Source organism: Macrosteles quadrilineatus, unplaced genomic scaffold (genome assembly GCF_028750875.1).
Source record: "Macrosteles quadrilineatus isolate MER2022 unplaced genomic scaffold, UCM_ALF_1.0 Scaffold_1__1_contigs__length_201487025, whole genome shotgun sequence".
NCBI lineage: Eukaryota > Metazoa > Arthropoda > Insecta > Hemiptera > Cicadellidae > Macrosteles > Macrosteles quadrilineatus.
Window position 1 is genome coordinate 173,988,981 of NW_026542594.1, and position 22,876 is coordinate 174,011,856.

General features: G+C 34.2%; 1 protein-coding gene across 2 annotated transcripts; it reads left to right on the top strand.

The window, feature by feature from the left end:
* The first annotated feature begins 5,467 nt into the window (after positions 1 to 5,467).
* On the top strand, positions 5,468 to 22,494 carry LOC128990216 (stabilin-2-like). Of its 2 annotated transcripts, none has more exons than XM_054412512.1 (7): positions 5,468 to 5,572; positions 11,889 to 12,068; positions 12,708 to 12,893; positions 14,619 to 14,807; positions 15,467 to 15,558; positions 16,462 to 16,564; positions 21,610 to 22,494. In XM_054412512.1, the coding sequence occupies exons 1-7, from the start codon at positions 5,488 to 5,490 to the stop codon at positions 21,819 to 21,821; spliced, it is 1,047 nt and encodes a 348-aa protein (XP_054268487.1). In that variant the 5' UTR covers positions 5,468 to 5,487; the 3' UTR covers positions 21,822 to 22,494. The 2 variants fall into 2 exon arrangements, with proteins under 2 accessions (XP_054268487.1, XP_054268495.1); XM_054412520.1 differs by having other exon boundaries at positions 15,476 to 15,558.
* The last annotated feature ends 382 nt before the right edge of the window (positions 22,495 to 22,876 follow it).

The following is a 22,876-nucleotide window of genomic DNA, read 5'->3' on the forward strand; positions in this document are numbered from 1 at the left end:
TTTCGATTAGAAATTTGAAAGTTAATAGTGTTTTGGAGAGCTGTAAATAAAAGTTTGACTGAAACGAAATAATTATTCAATTCCGGAGTTTTGTTAACGAATTCAGTAGAAGTGGCGTCCTCTTATTCAAAATAACTTTCCGTAAAAACTCACCTAAAGTAACTAATTTATTAACTTTTCTTCCATTTTCTCTTAAGGGTGGCTTTCTTTATTAAGTAGCAATAAGGAATGAACTATATTGTAATGGTTTTGCTTGGACTTTAAATGGTGAATGTATTAAAACATATATGTGTCTGTTTATGATACACCTCTTGAATGGTGACAGAAGAGTTTTATAGGGTTTTTTTAATTGAAACTATAAAGCAAAAAACCATTATGTGATTACAATATATGTGATATTCTTCAAAACAACGAATTATTGTATGGGATTATCTGATAGGTAAATAAAATTAATCCAAAGAATCAAACTTTAAAGGTATAAGAGGAACGCCATTGTTATTCTATATAAAAACCAAGCACTGATGTAAAACCTGTGATGTACTGTAAGTACTGTATCCTACTTTCCCCCTCTTCCTGTAATACTGTACTCATAATAATGCTTTCTATTTTCAAATTAAATACTATAACTTTTTAAATCACTCGTAAAAGTAATTTGACAGCTTTTAGTTGAAATTTTCGGAAAATACCAGTACTTTTTTGTCTCCAATTCTTTGGATTTATTCCTGGACTGTGTTTTTACTAAAAATAAACTCTGCTAATGTGTCCCACAGCTGCTGGCGAACGGAATTATTTTACCTTTAAATGCTTTTAAAAGCTTGTCCCGTTTGAAAACAGGAAAAGTAACATTGTTTGACAGTTTTTATAACCCGTTTGCAAAGGGACGTTTTTACGCTACACCCCAAGGATGGTGTAATATAAATTTATTTTGATTTTCGAAAGTGTTTTACAAAATAAAAGTGACCTTAATAAAAGTGAACGTGTTTTTATATTTGACACTAACTAAAACAAATCTAAAGCTCTTTTTAAAAGTTAGGTTAAGGTTTCTGTGGATACTAGTTACTTTAAACAAGGAAAATATGGATAGGCTAATAAAAAGGAAACAAATATGTTGATCTCTCTCAGCCAGATGTCAAAATAAATAAGTTTTATGCTTTGAATGCTTGTCAGAAATATGTTTAATTTGAATGGGGTTTCAACACACTGAGAATTGTGACTATTAGACACTAATTTTGTTATATGGTCTCAGCAAGATTTAACCTCCATCGTATAATCTGTGACAATAACCATGCATCTTTTTGGTTTTTATTACATCTTAGGTTGTTGAAATATTTAACTGTCCCGGGACTGTTTTCCACCCTGTATATAATGTTGAAGTAAATCAGCCCAGACTATTCGTGTAACCTACTTTCGTTCAAATAAAAGCTTAGTACTGGTCCAAAAGCCGTTAATTATAACAACAATTTGACTTTGAAAAAGACAAAATAATAGAACAACATAATGGATGTTATTAGATAGGTATTTACTAATGATATTTTGTTATTTCAAACAAAAATGCTTCGGTGCTTAATATTGTGGCTCTATCTTCCAAATTCCTAGGGAAACAATCCAGCAAGGTATACTGTGTAAAATATAAAGGCCTCGGGTACGATACGAGCGGCGAGCGGTGAGCGGCAACCTGAGCGGCGGTGGTGGCTACGATACAAGCGGCACATTTATAACGATAATCAAGTTTCCCAAGTTTATGAGTTAGTTTAGTATAAAATGGTAAACTTTGCTTACCTGCAAGACGTATTGCAACTTTGGTTGCTATCTGACAATTGTTTACCTTTAAAGAAAAACTTAGTTTTTAGAAAAACCTTAACCCTAATTTTTCCCCATACTTTTCTGGTGACTGAAGTGTTTTGAAACTTCCTTGCTGGTCATTCCACAAACATTACCTGGACTGCACCTCACGTATCGACTCGTATCGCATGTTTGCAAAATTGAATTTGTTGTTGAATTTGTTGAAATTGTTTGTTGTTTCCCTGTCGTTTTAGGCCGAACTGAAGCATGATTCACCTGAGCGGCGAGCGGCGTATTCGCGAGAATCGGTTTTGACTTGGAACCATGAGCGGCACTAAGCGGTGCCGCTCACCGCCCCTCGCCGCTCAGACGTATCGTGGCCACCATCGACATGTTAGTTTTATATACATCGATGGTGGCCACCCTCAACAAATTTACACGCAACCAAATGAGACCCGATGTCAGAGCGGCGCCGCTCATGCCGCTCGCCGCTCACCGCTCGCCGCTCGCCGCTCGTATCGTACCCGGGGCCAAAGGGATCAAAAGTTTGCTAACGTGTTGTTGAAACCCAATATAGACTTAGCCATCATTACTTTGGTAGAGTCGATATTGCTCTTCTCTGAAGTTTAGCTCATAGTTTTTATTACATCTAGCTGGTGATAACCATACAATAAAAAAAAAAATATTTAAACAATTAATGTATTTTCATCGAACTGTCCAGTTGAGTAAAATACCAGCTTGATTTACATAGAGCTGTTTAAAAAGTAATTTACACTTAAATCCAACAATGTAATCTGCTGCTGACATGGCCTTATCCGTCAACATGTAAAAGTTAAATCGAGTTTCGTAATCACAAGTTTGCTTTAAACTTGAGAAGCTGGAAAGCAACCCTGTTAATTGGTTTGATGATGAGTCTTAGAGGTGATTTTCAGTGAGTAGAAAAGTAATTTAGTATCTACTCTGTGTTTAATAGAAACAAATTAATTGAAAAAATCTAAATTATACAGTACGGAAGTTTTCACAAAACCACGTATTTTATTTTTAATATAATACGATTCGAGAGTAAACACAAATTTAAATTTGATAACATAAAAACCATTATGATAAAGTATCCAGCAGCTTTTTCGAGTTATAATTTCCAATAGGCAAAAGAATGTTGTAGGTACCTATATAACGTTAGTGATAACAGTACTTTGGTATTTACAATTATATTCACACCTACACACCTAAACACACCTGAGAGCATCAGACTGCCCTCTTCAAAATAATTAAAATTTTCACAGATAAAATACTCATTTGTTCCCCGGGCTGTTGATATACTAGCAAGACTGTACTAAAATTGTACTAAAATTACTAAAATACTAAAATTAAAATACTAAAATAGTACTAAAATTGTATTAGGCAAATCAAATAATAAGTTTTTCAGGACATGTTTTCATGTTTGAATTCTAATGTAAAATTGTACTCGGGAAGTTTTCAGCCCATCCATTAATTGAAAATGTCATTGATGTAAGCTCTGACATTCCATTATTACTAAGGAATGAACTTTTAACTTAATGTGAAAATGGTTGTAATGTTGCAAGTTTACAGATAAGTTGGATTGATATGTTACTGTCATTACGAGGCATGTGTTCTAGCAATAAATTACATTTGCTAGAAATTCACTTAGTATTATCTGTATACAGGGCGATAATTAAACCAAATTTTACATATCAATACTGGTAATAATAACCAACCTTTTCGTGTACATGGTGATCAGATGTCACCAATGGAGGACAGCCCATAAGGAATAAGTTGCAAATCTCAAAGGTAAGCATAGGTTGATATGTACATCAAATTTAAGGTCTGGTTGATCTAAAAACAATACCGCAAACCGCCAACCGGAACAAGCGAGTAAAAAATGGCAGCTGTTGAGGGAGTTATCGAATCAACCATTTTAAATCTTTAAAAGCTTGCAATATTATACCAAGTTGTTCATTTGAGTTAAAATTTTCCTAATTATATCCTAATAAACTAATAAACTAATATATACTAATAAAGATCATTAATTTGATGTACATATTGGCCTATGCTTACGTTTATGATTCTATTCCGTCTTTTAGCGGGCGCAGAACCTGAGAGAGTAGCGTATAATAGAAATGCAAATTCAATGAATCTTTGAACAGCTGCCATTTTGACTCGATTGTCCTTTTAATGCCCGGTATGTGGCATGTTTTAAGTTCAACAATACATTTAATTTAATGTACCTATGCTTACCTTTAAGATTTTCAACATATTCCTTATGGGCCGCCAACCATAGGGGACATCCGATCACCATGTACACAAAATAGTTAGCTTTTTATTACCATGATATAAACCTTTTTTGGTTAAATGTCACCCTGTATACATTTTAAATGAATGAAATGTTTATTTTATTTGTATTTACTTATTTAAATTTACATTTTTGGATACACACCAATCATCATCACACCCAACAGGCGTATTGGGAACGTTCCGGACATTCGCATTTCGTGATGATTGGAGCGTCTAATCGAAATCGATTAATTGCCATCTTTTACATTTATTTACCATCCTGTGAGTCAACAGTATAAGCCATTGTTAATACAATGTTTCAAGTGTTGCTAGATAAATTTTAATTATATTCTGTAAATTTAAAAACACGTCAACTTATACGAATAGAGAAATTATTTAGTCTACACTTTTTGGAACATATTCTAAATATACGTATGTTAAATTTGTTTCTGCGTCAATCGCAAAACATATGCTGCAAAATAAATTATTATTAAATTACTGAGAACATTTAGGAATATAAATAGTTTATTTTTACATATTCATAGTACAATTTTATTTGTTATCACTAACATATTTTACATTATCTATGTACAAAGGGTTATGCTGGGGCCCTGAGCTAGAATTCAATACAATTACTTAACTTCAACCTTTAGGCCAGAACATGGCAACGCATCAATCTAGTTTAGGCATAGTTAACGTATTTTTCTATGTATAATTTCTGCATAAATGTCTTGCAAAAAGATAGTGCGTTTCGTGTATTTGACTCGCACATTTCATTATTTTTATTTTTAAACTGATTATATATAATTTTAATCGCTAAATAATCATACAATACACTGTATCTTACTATTGATTACTATTATACCTGTAAATTGATTAGTCATTCACAAACTCTCTTATGAAATTAAAATACTTTACACAATCAATTTTTTTAGAATACCATTTTTTACTTACTACCCCAGGTTAATATAAACTATTTAATTAAGTATAGCAGTACCGATAGGTAATTAGGGAAAACATGTAATATTTGATAAATGTTTTCAATCGTTTGCTATAAAATATAACATATATTTTTTGTTAAATCATTTTTTATTATAAACCTTAACGACATAATGTGTATTAGTTATATCACATGGTCTCATTGACCACCACTTTTACCCTGCGCAGTGTTCTATTTACAGTTCTAAGTTTGTAAAAAGGAAGACTACTTCATAACATACGATCCAAAATCTCTATAGATTAGTCTATAGATTTGTCGTACTCGTAAATAAGATGCAATTTTAGAAAGAATCAGCATTTTAATAGTCATTATCAAAAGGTCAAATGTGATACAATGCTATCTGCGGAACAAAGTACTATAAAACTTTAACACAAACACTTTTCAGTTCAGGAGGTATACTGTAGTTGACCAAGATGGATTCGAGAATTGTGTGTTTGTGTCTCTTGGTGTTGTTTGTAGTCAAGTCGAGGACTCAGCCTGTAAACAACACCACCACAGGTAAATGTTTTAATAATTTTATTAAAATCTACGTAATACGTATGCAAGTGTCAGTTAGTTAAATGTATTGAGGCACTGACAGAATTGACTGGTATAGGTTACTGATCTCTGCAAAACACAAAATCTTTAGACAAGCCAAACTAAAAGGCCAAGTAATTGTAAACTGTGATATATTTTATGCCATCCCAGCTATCTCAGTAACTAAAATAAGGGGGGAACCACTATTTTACCCTCCCTGTTTCAGTAAACCTAAGTACTCGTTAAAACAATTCTATTTTAATAGGGAACAAATGTGATATTTTGAAGGAGGCAATTTAGTGTAAATCCAATCAGGCAGGAAATTCGCTTGGTCTGCAGGTTTGCTGCGGCGGGGGTATTTTTTTATTTCACGATTCTGAATCACTTGATGGAATTTCATGATTTTTGTGTTGATAGAAAGATAATTTGTAGAATTAGGGAATGTTGAAGCCATAATTTTAGTTTAAAAATTCAGTTTATTTTAGAAATTAAGTTTTAATTTTTGATAAGTCCAGTAGCCGACGCTAACATTCTAGAGTATCTTTTGGTATTATACCATTTGCTTAACACACCTGCTTTACATTCAGCATTTGTGACACAAATTCAGTATTTGGATAAAAATGAAATGACTTACATAGGGTTGACTTATTCATACTATGTGTAATGCTATAATCATTGATACGTTATTCGGTAAGAGAATGACAGATTATTTCAATATACATAGGAAAATACTAGACGTTCTAATACATTTTTCAGATTAGTCTTTAAAATGTTGGGTTTGTTGTAGTGCAATATAATTTGTTTGAACTAACAGCTGGATGGATATAAAGATCCGATGGAACTAAGAGATAATTTTAGTTAGTCTATTATTTTGCCATTGATTAAAGGAAATAAGTAAGATTCGTAGAGATGAGTGAGACAATTGCAGTGTACAAATCAAGGGTCCACCCACGAGTCTTCAAAGAGAGGCCTATGCAAATCATTTTACTGCTCACATTTTTTTAGGATAGAGTAGGATAATAACAATGTTTACATGTACCAATTCATCTGGACAGCTTTTTACAATGCACAATTACAATTAATTACAATTGATGCTATCACACAAGGACATGAAGAATTACCAGGAATAACAATTTTAAATTGCTACCACGACCTATGACGGGTTTTATGCAAAAATAAACAGATGCATAACATATATATTTAAACACTATTTTATAACTGACCTTGAATACTGCAAGTAGGCTTACCATCCAATTGTAAAATATAAAACGTTGTTTAGCGTGTGTTTATGTGCTGTTACATTTGGGTGCGCTGATGTAAGCAAAATATCAATTGTATTCCTACTAAATATATTATAGTTTGAATAAAAGGATATAGGAAATAAAAGCTTTCATTGAGGGAAAGTAATTATCACGGATATTAGAAAAATTACATCACTAGCTTTTTAGCCTGTTTACTTTTTTAAATTTCTTCTACGGGTGATAAGTTATTTTTCCAAATGAATGTTATTTTAACTAAAAAGCTGTTTAAAAACAAACCATCTGTTATTTTTTTTTACTTTTCTTTGTTTATTTATTTATTAAGCAATTATTTATTGCAGTGAGTTGATATAAAGTATAGGTATGGAAGATGTATTAAATAATGTCAGAACTATGTCGAAAATGTAGGGGTTCCCATAAGAAATTTGAAATTAATATTTTTGAATATCATAAATAATTGATATTCCCCAATATGGGTTTTCTCAAAATCTAATGGCTTCTGAGATATCATTTGTGGCACAATTAAGGCCAATGGTACTTAATTAGTTAAGATTCGTCAATAAACAAGCAAAATATAACAATGTTTGTGAGACCGCGCATGGTACAGTCCTTAGCGCCATACCTCTAGTCCAAGCATATGAGGAAAAAAGATTATATTTTCAGGAAAAAATTCCCGAAGATTTTTTCTCAGTGGTTTCTTATGTATTTTTTGGTGCTGAATCCGATTTTAAACTTTGCCACCTCCCCAGAGGTGAGCTAACTTCAGAAATCGTGAAAAACTAATAAAATACTGTACTTGTTTTACTTTTTTGCGTATAACTCACAAACGGAGTATTTTTTGCAATAACTGTAATTTACTAAATTAAAGTACACTAAATTCCCTACAATATACGTATAATAACTTTATTTCTACGATGTTCCAAACTGACGCTAGAGCGCGCTCAAAATTCATCATTTTCTTTTACCTATTGGAAAACGTAGGAAACGCCATTATAAATCCTTGGATTAGACACCCAACGAACTCTATTTGATGAATATTGATTATTTTATAATTATATGGTATCATTAGGTCACATTTAGTAATAAAAAAAATGTAAGTGAAGTTTATAGTCGGTAATCATAGCATAGGAAAATAAGAAAACAGTTTTCAATTTAAATACATTTGAAAATTATTATTATAAATCATAGGGTCGATTAAAAATATAGTATAATATGCTGGGGCTGCAGTATAGATAACATTTTCTCCATATATGTACATTATATAGATAGTATCATTATAAATGGACACACTATATACAGAAAATAGACAGGGATGTTGACTGAAATGCTGTAGACGAGCTTCTATTTATTAAATTAACATGTACAACTATAGCTTTTATTTTCCTATTTTCACCTCACTTGCCGTCTTTATTTTCTTGACTGTCTTTAGTGCCTTTACTTTACCTTGTTGGAATAGAGCGGACGTCGAGTCATAAGACAGTTATAAGACATAACGACCTCTATACCTATCTTTGCCGGTTATCTAATCCCAATTCAACAACAAATGAAATTACCGAGGCAGGGGAGAGACTCTTGGTGGCCTTGTATGGTGGTAACCATATCACTAACAAGCTGAATAAGCTGCGATTCAAGAGTTGTATTATATCAGCTTATAAGATGAATGGTAATATCTACCAACTGAAGCTGCTGCTGAACAACACTCCCAGAGGGTGTTTTACCAAGTTCAAGAAAGAAGTTGTCACCCGAGGGTTGGGGCTGGAGAAAGACTGCAAACTCATTTGTTCCTATTACTACCTTACGGAGCCCAGCCCCAGATGATCTCTTGAAACTGGTAGCATGCTCATGCAAGAAGGTAACTGCGGCTGCCGACGAGTACCTAGGGCTCTTTTGCTCAAAAATATGTGTTAAATGTGAGAGGAACTACTCCAACTCCGAACCAACCATCGTAGATGATGAAGTGGAAGACGTTCCCTTGGATGAGGACAACATCCCAGGTCCTTCTACAGAACATCCATCTCAAAGCTCAGCCCACATCCGAGGACCCCTAGCCAGTCAAGAAAATAAAGACGACAAGTGAGGAGAAAATAGGAAAATAAAAGTTATAGTTGTACATGTTAATTTAATAAATAGAAGCTCGTCTATAGCATTTCAGTCAACATCTCTGTCTATTTTCTGTATATAGTGTGTACATTTTATAAAGATACTATCTATATAATGTACATATATGGAGAAAATGGCATCTATACTGCAGCCCCAGCATATTAAACTATATTTATAATTGACACAATGATTTACAATAATAATTTTCAAAGGTATCTTATATATAAAAAAAAATGGTTTTTCTTTTCCGACTACGTTTGGCTCTTCTACCCGACCGATTAACATGATTGAGGTCTTAAATTAAAGGTATGCACGCACAGATTTTCCATCAAGCATCGGCATGTATTTATCTATAATCGCACTCAGGTTATACTTAAACGAAATTTGCTCTCCATGCATTTCTTATGGGAGATAAATTTGGTTTCTCTTTGCCGAGTTCGTTTGGCTCCCCTACCCAACCGATTTTCATGATTGAGTTCTCAAACTGGTAAATATGAAGGTATGCTCCACAGATTTGCCATCAAGCATCGGTATATATTTATCTATAATAACACTCGGCGTATACGTAAACGAAATCACTTCCCATGTATTTCTTATTGGAGTTAAATTTGGTTTCCCTTTATCGAGTTCGTTTGGCTCTTCTACCTGACCGATTTTAATGATTTAGGTCACAAATTGATGCCATGCACGCAAATATTTCACATCTAGCATCGGCATATATTTACCTACTGTACTCGACTAAAAAACATAATTTGATTATTTTCGAATTCATACATCAATTTAAGATGTATTTCACCAGTTATAATTATATAATCCTATATGTTTTGGTCTAAGAACTTTTAGTAAAATATCGGCTTTTATTTAAGCGATCAAGATATTGTATTGTTCAATCAAAAGTCATAAATTTGATTATTTCTCGGATATTATATTTATTTTAACGCTGCGGAGCAGCATGGGTCCTCTAGTTTAAATTGAAAATTGTTTTGTTATTTATTTATTGCTATGATTACGGACTATAAACATCACTTAAATTTTGTTTACCACTAAATGTGACCTAATGGTACCATATAGTTATAAAATAATCAATATTCATTAAATAGAGTTCGTTGGGTGACTAATCCAAGGATTTATAATGGTGTTTCCTACGTTTTCCAATAGGTAAAAGAAAATGATGAATTTTGAGCGCGCTCTAGCGTCAGTTTGGAACATCGTAGAAATAAAGTTATTGTACGTATATTGTAGGGAATTTAGTGTACTTTAATTTAGTTAATTACAGTTATTGCAAAAAAATACTCCGTTTGTGAGTTATACGCAAAAAAGTAAAACAAGTACAGTATTTTATTAGTTTTTCGCGATTTCTGAAGTTAGCTCACCTCTGGCGAGGTGGCAAAGTTTAAAATCGGATTCAGCGCCAAAAAATACATTAGAAACCACTAAGAAAAAATCTTCGGGAATTTTTTCCTGGGAAATTCCTTATATGATTGTACTACTCACCAACGTGGCAACAATGGGAAAACATTAAAACATCGTTACGTTCATATACACGGTCTCACAAAAACTTTTATAACTTGTTTGTTTTGTAACCAATCTTTACAACTTAACCAGTTGAATTTGTCATACAAATTCTTAAAAACGCTTATCCTTGATACCCTTTGTATCATCACTTATTTTAAAGTTATTTAAGGCAAAAACTTTAAATGGCCACCAATTTGTATTGGTACAATTTATAAATCTGATGCTTTGTGTAAACATTGGACTTATCTTTTACGTACTAAGCTTCGATTCAATCGCTTAAGGAGTTTGAAAGTTATGGATACATTTATGAAAATCACATACAGCAACGCAGATAGAAAACCAGGCATCTTATAACCATGTTTATGTGGTGTTTTGCTTTGTTTTAACCTAAGGAACAAATATACAAAAGGGTTCCAGAGAGTTTCAGGACACCCTGTATACTATATGTACCGCCATCCAATATAAATTTTTCATATTTTCAAATTTGCTGCCATTTTGGAAAAAGGGCGGCCATTTTAGAAACGATGGAACAATTATCTTTGATGTATTTAATGGTTTTTTAAGAATGTAGATGCAATTTTAAAACTTAGTTACTCTTCGCATTTTCGCCCTTAACTTACTCGATTAGGAGCTACATGTACACTGCAAGTAATTGTTTCTTAGTTGTAACAGCGGGTAGCTTCTAAGCAAGTAGTCAGAGAAAACATGTTGGAAATAAAAACTTTTTTATTGCATTTACTTTCTAAAAGAATCGTCAAAAACAGGGTCTCCATAAGAAAAAAACTAAGTTGGAGGCCATATTGGGAAAATGACAGAACATTTTAAAAATTGAAATACATACCTAAAATAGAAAAAAAATGGGCCCCCGTTAAGAAGTTATCAGGCATAAAATATAAAAAATAGCTATTGGAACCCCTTAGGCTGGATACAGTGTATATACATTTATTTATATTAAAACGAATAGTATTTTTTGCCTCTGGAAACACCAAAATGATGAATTAAATATGTCCTGGGTCTAGGTCATACCGTGCCACCTATGGTGAAAGCTTCTTCCCTATAGGGAAATTCGCTAAAAATAAACAATTTTGTATATTGAAAACTTGTACAATTAGAGGTTACAGATAAAAAAAAATTATATTTAAAAATCCTATGTAATTCTTCCTGTAGCAACAAAACAAAGCACTCGCTATATATAATGTTATTTCAATGGAAAATAATATGTCTTGTCTGTGGAGGTATTTTAGTAAAAATCCAATTAGACAAATATAAGTTCTCTCAGTTTGTAGGTTTGCTGCAGAGGGAGTAATGTTTTATGTTTTTCGTACCATATACACTATAAAAGTATGATAATATACAAATTCTTAAAGCTATTAAATGTATCAAATGTTTCGTTCAATTAATCATCTTCTATATCTATGTTTCAGGGGTTGAGTGTCTCACGAACGATGAGTGTATTTCAGGGAATATATGCATAGCTAAAAAATGCAAAGATCCTTGTGACAAAGTGTGTGGGCTGAACACAATATGTGTGGTACACGAAGGAGCTACTTTGTGCCTCTGTAAGCCCAATTACGAAGGAGACCCGTTTACGGAATGTAAGTCAGGTATGTGGGACTAGATGTACAAGTTTATGCTCTTCGGGGTTGTAAATCGAATACAAAGAAAAGAAGGTGAAAAAGTACTAAACTCTAGAAAAAGACGTTAGAATACGTTTATAAAACATATTTTGTTTTATTTATCCTCATTTCATAACTAATGAAAGAGAGTGATTTGATTTTTGTTATTATCTCATTGATGTGTCACCATGTACACATGTCAAAACAAACTCCCAGGATACTAAGGATCATAATAAAAATCATTATTTAATTTATTTCAATCATTTTACTACCCAAACGTGAAATATTATTTTGTTAAGGAGAATATTTTTGGATCGAGAATTTATAATGTTACTTTCAATGAGCTTTTGTTTTATTTTACTACTGTTTTATTTATTTTTTATTTTAAAAATAAAATTCTTTCAAAATCGCTGACATGGGTTTCTTTAAAATGGTCCAAAGGCTAAGCCCTAAATTTTTATGGCTTATAAACCTACTGCATGAAATTATACTTGTATGTACCAAGTTTTGTGGCCATTGGTCCAAGATGTCTGAGTTTATTACCGCCAATTGTTAAAATATACAAACCAACATCCTCTTTTATTATACTTCTATATAATGTTTTTAAGATATTGTTTATGCTTATAGAAAATGCAGAATGCACGGACGACTCCATGTGTACAACAGACAAGAGCTGTATTGGTCACAATTGTGTAGACCCCTGTCTGAACTATTGTGGCATTAATACTGTGTGTAGAGTGGTCAACCATCAACCAGTGTGTGCCTGCCTCAAAGGATTCTTCTATAATCAAGACATAGGCTGCAGTCCCAAGAGTAAGAAAATGTTTCACCTGATAAATTTAACTTCAAAAATAAACTTTGATAAATTTAAATTTGGTGAGTCGGTGGCTCATTCGGTAGCGTCGGGCCCAAGGCAGTAGTGTCGTGGGTTCTGATCCCGGTCACTGCCACTAACTTTTATCAGTACAGTTCACCTTTGTACTGTACCGGCTCACCTTGCTTTGCTGGATACGTTCCACGCACAGATCTGTAGTCTATGTGGGCGGACAAATGCAAGGTTAAACAAGGCCACCAACCTCTTAAAAAAAAAATTGTGATGAAGAACGTTGTGGCATATTATATAATACTAGATTGGTAGGACTGTGCTTAAAAATGTTTTGTGAGTTTATCTTTTCTGTGTGGAGGAGGTTAAAAAGCGTTTACACACACTGAGAGATAAAATATTCTTTTGGTAGTGCCAGATCCCAACGGGCTTAATATACCCGGAATACTGGCTAAAGATCTCATCTTTCAAGACACTAGCCTTTGCCAGTTTAGCACATTACTTCGGGCAAGGCCTTTTTTACTATCCCATGAGGACATTCCTTCTTTTTTTCTCTCGAAGGCTTAGGCTGGTCGAGGAGGTGCCCTCTCCACATGGCATAGCTCCGACGATGTTGTTGGGAGTAATCAGTGAGGTGTTTTAATGTCAAGGCCAAACTCAACAATTAAAGAAGCTCGGTGGACATACCACTTGTTGAAAAAGAAGGTTTGCTCGGCCGTGTCTGGTTTGCTGGGACAGTACAGTCAGTCCGGGCAGGAGGTCTGCTTAATTTTGTGCAAGAAGGCCCGGTAGTAATTGTGACTAGTCTAATATTAAAGAATTTTTAAACTGGAATGGTGACCATAGGTAGGTATTTAAGCCAAGTATGAATGGCGATGAGTGTGACGATCTTGTAGTCTTTTTAGTGACTAAGGACGACATGTTCCATAGGCAGGTCTGCGCTGTCGACTAAGGAACCTATAATTTATAGTGGAATCTGAACTACATTTTTGCCTTGTTATTTACGAATTAATCTAATTATAAGGGTATATTGTGTAAAAATGGGTCACAAAATACCTAACCTCGCCTGGCTGCCGTTTCACCCATTGCCAGGTGCTGGGGATGAGCCTGGCGGTCCAACGTCCCCTAGACTCGGTGTATATTCGCGCCACCAGTGGTTGAAACTTTAGTCGTGCTCTTCTCTCGCACCAGTCTCTCTAGACCTGCGAATACCTCTTATGTTATGCAGGGATAGACAACCTCAGCACTATTGAGAGTCGGCGTAGGCCAGGTTGGCCACACCTGCTGCCAGGATCTCTTTGAGTTTGAGATGCACTTATTATTTATCGTGTCCATCAACGTGATTCAACTAGTTCCGTAAGATTACTGTAGGTATTTTAGTTATCTTTTGTTGTAGATAGTTTGTTTATCATTTAATTGTAAAAACCTTAGCGTTACGTTTCGCTGTTTACCATTAACAGTTTGTCATTACTGTTTTTTTTACATGTATTTATTACAGTTAATAATGTATCATTATTGAATTTTAAAATGTCAAGAGATGGTTCGTTTTCACGTTGAATCTGGCAAATCAACACAAAAAGTTTTGGTGGGCTCGGTTCCTCCAACAGTTCTAGTATTGTATTTTTCTGATCTCATCACCGGGGACCTAGAATATCAATCCAACATGTATTGGACTGTTTCAACAGCTATATAGTTGTGATATTCTTGTGTCGCAGGGATTCCGGAATGTCAGACTAATTCTTATTGTCCGGAAGACCGCTCATGTCGTCTGCAGAAGTGTGTAGATCCTTGTCAAGACGGAGTGTGTGGCAACAACACAGAATGTCACGTCAAGAACCATTACCCTGTGTGTTCATGTAAAGTTGGGTTCATAGGAGATGCCTACAATGAATGTGTGCCTTATGGTGAGTATAATAGAATTGCTATGAAATTACCCAAAAATAGTGTCCTTTGAAGCTACAAGGATCGCCATCATTGAAGCGTTTACTTAATATCGTCCACCAAATTCCAGTAAAATTATTTTTTTAATTTGTCATCCTACAAGATTACGGAACAGATTTCCTAGGTATTTTCACTGGCAAAGAACGTAAAAGAGTTTTATCATGCCACACTCACCTTACAAGATAAGTTATTTTTTGGCATTTGTAATTTATAAAAACCTACTGTTTCTTTGATTTGTTTTTCTTAAATTTAAGGGTATCTACTTTAAACACGGAAAAACTGAAGCTGCATTTTCTTTAAAATAATAAGCATGGTGTATAATGGGCGAGCTTGCTGCAGGCTCTAAGTTTGATTAAGCATTAAAAAAATTACAGTATTTTATATTATATTATAGCTTATAGTCGCAGATTTATAAAAGCCAGTTATGTCATAGCACTTTCTAAAACCACAGACTTTTAAAACTGTTTAGTTGTGGATTTTACCATTACAATTTTTAAAGATAGTTCAGTTATAGCAGTTTATTTTAATGACCCCTGCGTCAGATTAGTTTAGTTTTCAAGGATCAACTTAAAGCACGAATGTAGTTTTAGATGAAAATTACTTAAATTTACAATGGGTGAAGCTGTTGCAGGTTCAATAACAACAACAGACAATAAGGAAGTCATACAAAAGCCAATACAAGAAAAGAAAACCTTCATACGTGTTGAAGAAGAGGTCAGTATATTAAGTTCACCGACTGCAAACAGGACCAACGCAGATATGGGAGCAGGGGGGCCGTTTGCCCCAGGTGACAGGGTTTTTTTTGGGGGCGGGGGGAGCAAAATTGTGTATTTTGCATACCAAAGTTCTCTAGCCAATACAATGAAACTCTTGGGAAATAGTTATTAGTGTAACTAGTGTGCGAAGTGGGACTTAGCTTCACACGAAGGAAATGTTTACGCACGAGTCGCAGGCCAGTATGAATTAAGTAGTAATGTCATATATCCATAGACGTCAACCTTTTTACTCTATGTATGAGAGAATTTAGAAGAAAAGTCGTTCTCTTTGTCTAGAGTAAACAACTAGAATAAAAAAAAATTTTGGTCGTAAAATTTAAACAAATAAAAAGAAGAAGGTAGCTTCTAAAGCTATTTTTATGTGTTAATTTAAAACTAGCTTTTTTACATTGTATAATTACTACTGAGTGGATTCGTCTAGTATTGTAATGTCATCTTCCCAGAGGTAACATAATTATTTGTGCAACATTCAAACGCTATTATTGCAAGGGTGTTTCGTTGGTTAATCGTTTTCGTGACGTTAACACAGTGACAAGCGGACAACTAATCCCCGACGCTATACACGATACATAGGTTGGATCATTTACTTTTTTTCTATTGTTTAGGTGTATTTGAAGAACGTTATTGCTTTGGTAGATTTTTTAACTAAAACTTACCGTAAATTTAAAGAATCTAATTTCCTTAAACCGTGTCCTTCCCCATTGCAAACCCAAAACACGAGTATAACTGCAATAATAATTGTTTACTTATACGCCAACCCCGTACTAAGGGGGGAAATACAAGAAATCTTTTTGAAGTGATTCAACCTGTAAATAGATGATAGTCCATTTATATGTTACAGAAAAGTTGGTTGGACGCCCTTAAGGATTGCAATTATCGTGGAATGAAACTAGCGACAATCGAAAGTAATGATGAATGGAACGACTTTGTTGACACCCTCAGGGGTAAGTAGCTTATTAAACTCATCACACTCAATCATTGCACTTATTATGACAGTATGCCAGTAACAACATTATTCATGCAGTTGTCGAAACGAATTTTACTTCCCCTCCCTATACATATCATATGGAAAAATGTAAACTATGTATTCTTTAATAGCTACGTATACTATGTACACCCTCTGGACCCAAAAAGTTTATTTATTAAATTTGGAAATGTCAATACTAATTTAAAGAAACCGAATCAGTTGTAAACCAAAAATACCCCTGTCACAGCAAACCAGCAGACTAAGCGAATTTCCTTTTGCTTGATTTGATTTTCGCTAAAATTTAGAAATTAAAGTTTTCCTTTAATTCCGATTCGGTTTTCTTAAAATTTTATACGTCAATAATAGGTAGTTTATTAGGTACTGGAATCACACCTGGAAACTCAATTTAACCCTTTCTATGTATAAAATCTATGATTTACTTATTATTCTACCTCTTCGAGATTGGGGAAACGCAGTTTTGTGTCTTGATTACAATAAATTTAACAACGCATATCAGCTGATCAGAAATGAAGTAAAGAAAACAGGAATACCAACACATATGGTTGTTTCGTCATTAAAATGTGTCTCACAGTTACTTTAATTTGGGTTGCGAGTTGAAAAAAAACACTTTGTAAATAAAACGAAAATACGACTCACTGACAGATGTATGACTATATATCTCAAAACATTTAAGGCCTAGGATGATCATATTTGGCATGGATATCTCTTGTATGCTGTTGCTGTGCAATAAGAGGGGGTTTTGGAAATCCTAAATTTAAGAGGGGTTTAGGGGGGGGGTTAGGGCTATTTCTGGTGAAATTTAACCATGCAAGACTTTAAATTTGGTCTGTATGAGCTGAACCAAGGCTTCAATCTTAAATATGAGGGAAAATTGTCAGTGTGGGATAAGATTATCTACAAATTTTGTATTCCCAGTTCCTTTCTATCTCAGATGGTTTTCAAGTAAAATCAGTTTAAAGTTAAAACAGTAAAAACTGACTTTTTACTTATGTTGGCACCTTAAAATTAGGCAGTAGCCATTTTACCACGATTACAAAGTTTCCATTACAAAGCAGTATATTTTACGTTATAAAAATACATAAATCAATAAAAAAGCTGTTAAAACATGTTGTAAGTGCTTAAAGTACGGACTTTATTACATTTTATGAGTTATTGCTAATGCTAGTTCTTCCGAAATACGTACCGAATAAAAGCCGTAACCTAAAAAAATTTAAATTTTTAATTCTAAAACTTTATTTTAGTACCTAGTAGGTTTACAGTTAGCCAAACTGTTGTAAAATATTTCGTAAACATTATTTATAGATTTCGTTAAATGTTGATACAGGGATAAATTATAGCACACCTGTGCATTCAGCCTATTCCCAACAGATTTTAACCAAGATAAGATCATAACAGCCGATCAGATGTTTTGTTTACATTTTTCTCATGTCAAAACAAACTATTTATTTATTTTGCAATAATGTGTTGCAATCTTTTCCTACCTTGGGTACCTTAAGGTCATGGTGGACAGCAAGCTTAGCTGGCGGGATCAGATGTTCCGTACGGCGGACAAGGCCGCTAGGGTGGTTTCTACTCTTAAAGGTCGATTCACACACATCAGTCCAGTCACAGTTCCGTTACAGTCCAGTTACAGTCCAGTCACAGTTGCATCCGCAATTTATCAGTCAATTGTCCGTCAGTTGGTTTCAGTCAGTCTTCCGTCTCTAAAATTCACAGTAATTTATAGTCAAAATTTTAAAGTTATAAACCTATATTCTATCAAATTATCATTGTCCATCTTGTTGATTGTTACAAACAGTACTCAAAATACAAACGCAACCATTTAAATAACAATAACACTATTTTCTAACCTCAAACAGTTCCGTCAGGCGTCCGAACAATCAAAAAGTATCGTTGGAAAGAAATCTGAAATTGACTGACGGATGCCAGCAGAGTGACTGACGGGACTGCAACGGATGAGTGTAGATAGCGCAATAGAAAATCCATCAAAGAATATTTTTGTTAACTGTGACGTGCCTGAAGTGACTTTACTGTGACGTGCCGTAACTGATGTGTGTGAATCGACCTTAATAGGTTGATGGCCAATGTCAGAGGGCCTTGGTGCAGTCGTAGAAGGCTGTTAATGTCTTCGGTCTAGTCCGTACTCTTGTACGGTGCTGAGGTGTGGTCAGACGCTCTCAATAAGGAGGTATATAGGATGCGGCTCGCCCGAGTGCAGCGTCAGGATCCGCCTACCGAACAGTGTCCGAACCCGTCGTCCTGGTGGTTACTGGAATCATCCCCGTCAAACTTTTGGTGGCGGAGAGAAAGGCAATTTATCAGCACGTGGAGAGGACCAGGCACGAACAGAGGAACACACCCGCACCTACCAGCTGTGGCAGGAGAGCTGGGAACAGGAGACACGGGGACGCTAGACCAGATAAATTATACAGCAAGTCCGAACCTGGGTTAATAGGTGGTGCGGAGAGGTGAACGTCTAACTAACCTCACCCAATTTTTTGAAGGGTCACGGCATTTTCCGGTCGAACCTGTTCAGGATGGGCAAAGCCGTGTCACCCGATTGCATATACTGCCCAGGCATTACCAATGACATAGAACATACTTTTTTCCACTGCCAGCGTTGGGAAAGGCCCCGCCTGGAGGCTCAACAGTTAGTAGGACTGCTGTCAGTGGCCACGGTCATACCGATGATGACGGAGGGTGAGGACAATTGGACCTGTGTGTCACATTACATTAAGGCTATTCTCCGTGCCAAGAAGCTCGACCTTGACCGGGATGCGGTGTAGGTCATAAAAAATCTTAATGCCAGAAACAGAGCGAGCCCTGATGGCTTAGGTCACACGTTGGCCTGAGTTGAAGTAATGTACGACAAACAATTCCAGTTCTGTATCCAACAGAGTAGAGGGTTTTTTTAGTGAGCAGTCTGATAAATTCAGGAGTCTCACAATGCAGGCTTGCTACCTGTGTGCGTAAAAGCATTTCCCTCCTTTCCCTAAAATAAACAGTCTCTTAAAAAACAAATAATAAGATACGTAGCCAAAACTGCCTACATAAACTAAGGTAAAAATGGTTAAATGCAATATTGGTAGCCCAAGAAATTTTAAAATAAGGGATGGCAAAATTCAACAATACTATCAAATCAGAAGCATGCCAATACAGAGACAGAAAACATAGTGTCACAAAAGAAAGGTTAATGCTACTTTAAGATAGGTTATCTAATACTTTTTAAAGGGTTAATGAGGAAACCAGCTGGACTTTAGGGCAATTTTGTTTTAGGGTATAATTACCCTAAAAGTTAAGTGAAAGGAAACAGAACAGGAATAGTATTTTTGGTAAAAACCTAATGTAGGCTGTTTCAGATAGAGTAGTTCCGTAGCGAAGTTACAACTTTAGCGGGGTTATAGCTGTAAAAAAACCCTAAAAGTGTGTCAGGTGAGCCGACGGGCAAATATTATAAATATGAAAGTTTGTGTTTTGTTTGTGTGTTTGTTTGTTTAAGTTTCAATCACGCATTTTTCCAATGGTAGGATTAGGCTGAAATTTGGCATGATGATAGCTCACAATCCCGATTAACATATAGGCATATTCTTATCTCAAAAATCCTTTCGGGCTCCGCTCCAGTGGCTCTGGAGTTTTTCATGTTAACCTTATGAGTATTCATATTTTAAAGGAATGAATAGCTGTTTCAACTAAACAAGTTGGTTCTATCTATCTATGATGTTCAATAGCATTAAAAAGCTACAACGTTTAGCAACAGAGTGCAGCACTATTGTTTTTAACGAATTTCCCATATAGGGAATAAGCTATACCGTAGGTCTCATGGTAAGGCCTAGACCCGGGACCGATTTACTTTTTCGTTTTGAGGTCCCCAGACGCCAAAAACCTCATCCGTTCAAATATATTTATATATATAAGTAAATAATACACCATAGAAACTTTTTTTAATTATTTTTAATGACTGATGCATTTCAACTCTAAGGCCATGGTCACAGTCTTTCACAATGTTATTAAATAAATAATTTAAATAAGATATTTAATAAAATTGTGAAAGACTGTGACCATGTCCTTAGTGTTAAAATGCATCAGTCATTAAAAATAATTAATAAAAGGGTGATATGGTGTATTATTTATCAATATTAATTACAGTAGCCCTACACGTGAACAATATCAAATATAATATACATATATATGTGCACATACATACATACATATATACATATATATGTGTGTGTGTGTGTGTGTGTGTGTGTGTGTGTGTGTGTGTGTGTGTGTGTGTGTGTGTGTGTGTGTGTGTCCGTTAACGCGATAACTCGAGCAAATATAATCCGATTTTGATTACATTTGGTACAAACGTGTAAACCTACATTTATTTGAACGAGTTCGCGAACCAACACAATCGGGAACAGGGGTTTAGGGGGTTTTATAGACCCTAAAAACAAAGATTTTGCAATTTCTTTATAAACCATAAGCTTTCATTCTTTGTAGAGCTTAAAAAATAAATAATTTAGTATATTGAAGCGCTGTTGTACCCCTAACAGTCACAGAGAAAATTAAAAAAAAAGGTAATTAAAAATTCCCATGTTATTCTTAAGGGGAAAATGAAATTTGTTGTAGTTTACTTGTTTAACGATATATGTTGATAAAATTAGGCAAATCTATTTATTTCATCCTATACCAGTACTATTGACCTATGGTCAAAATACACGTTTTACCTTCCCCGTAGCATGAAACCTAAGAACTCGTTAAATCTAATGTTATTTAAATTGGGAATAAATGTGTCTTATTTATGAAAATATTTTAGTAAAAATGTAATCAAACAAGTTGAAATTCGCTTAGACTCCAGGTTTGCTGCGGTGGGGTTATTGTTAATTTTTAATGCATAAGCAACTTCTAAGGGGGACGGCCTCCTATGAGTCAGATGATGCTGTATGATATTTATGGTTTGCAGATACCATTTATTTTGTTTTCCACAATAGGATATAATATCTTTAATGTTTACAGAATATACAGAGATAAATTCAGTATGGGTTGGTGGCCATGAATTTGACCAATATCCGAATTTCGTATGGATATCAACTGGACAACAAGTTTCATATCATTGGGCGCATGGTAAGCCTGACGATGATTCTTACCACTGCTTGGCAGCTTTCTCTTTTGGTTTTGTTAACTTCAAATGTGACTGGGCTAAACAATTTGTATGTGAAAAAATTTAAATCTATTGATGAGAATCTAATGCCTAAACTAGATCCTACGCATACAGTTTATTCGATATATTTATATGTGCATATATTAATATATATTTATATATGTATATCTATGTATGTATGTCAAGTTAATATTATAAGTTGTGTATGTATAATATTTCTCAGTTTTGATTTTATTTTCTTATTATTCAGCCATTATAATTGATATTTAACTTCCATTCAAATAAAGAAAAATGTCAAATCACATCAAACATCTTTTTAGTTTCTTCCTCTATGTATAGTACGTGTAAATTTAAAATATGGTAAGTGGTGCATTGTACCTCAAGCCGTTTTCTAAGATATTAACAAATGTATTCATGTTGGACATGAATGTTGAACGTTGTCAAGGACAGACGTTCAGACATTGCAAGACGAAGACAACTTTATTAAGACTTAAGTTAAGACAAAAACGAAAACTTTCTTAATCGCACCTTTTTTTGGAGGAAAGCAAACTTTTATTTTATTAAGAACGAGGTACGATTATTTAACTGCTCTTTAATTACACTTTAGATAATTATTTTACACATTTATATGATTTATCAATGTGCAAGTGAACCACTGAATGCAACATACAATTTGCTATATAAAACAATTTAAAAACAAAATATCACCGCTGCAGCAAACCTGCCGACTAAGCGAATTTCCATTTTCCTGGATTGATTTTAAATTAATTTATTAAATTAACATTTATGTTTAACGAGTACATAGGTTTGCAGCTACAGGGAAACTAATAAATTGTGTATTTCATTAAGATGATAATAGCTTAGTATAAAATAAATAAATCTGCCAAGTTTGATCAAAATATATCCATAAACAAGTCAACTAAAACATTTTACAATATTCCCCATAATAATAACATGGGAATTTTAAATTAACAACTTTTGGTATTTTCTCCGTAACCAATCACCATACAAAAACAATTTGATATACTAAATTATTTGGGGTTTTAAGTTCTTTAAAAAGGTCTAGAGATAAATATAAAAGTTTTGTGTTTTAAGAAATGAGTTTTTTTTTTAAGAAAGAGA

Coding starts and splice junctions, on each gene's coding strand:
- LOC128990216 (XM_054412512.1), top strand. CDS start 5,488: ATGGATTCGAGAATTGTGTGTTTGTGTCTCTTGGTGTTGTTTGTAGTC. Junction 5,573..11,888: donor TGTAAACAACACCACCACAG/GTAAATGTTTTA, acceptor TCTATGTTTCAG/GGGTTGAGTGTCTCACGAAC. Junction 12,069..12,707: donor GTTTACGGAATGTAAGTCAG/GTATGTGGGACT, acceptor TTATGCTTATAG/AAAATGCAGAATGCACGGAC.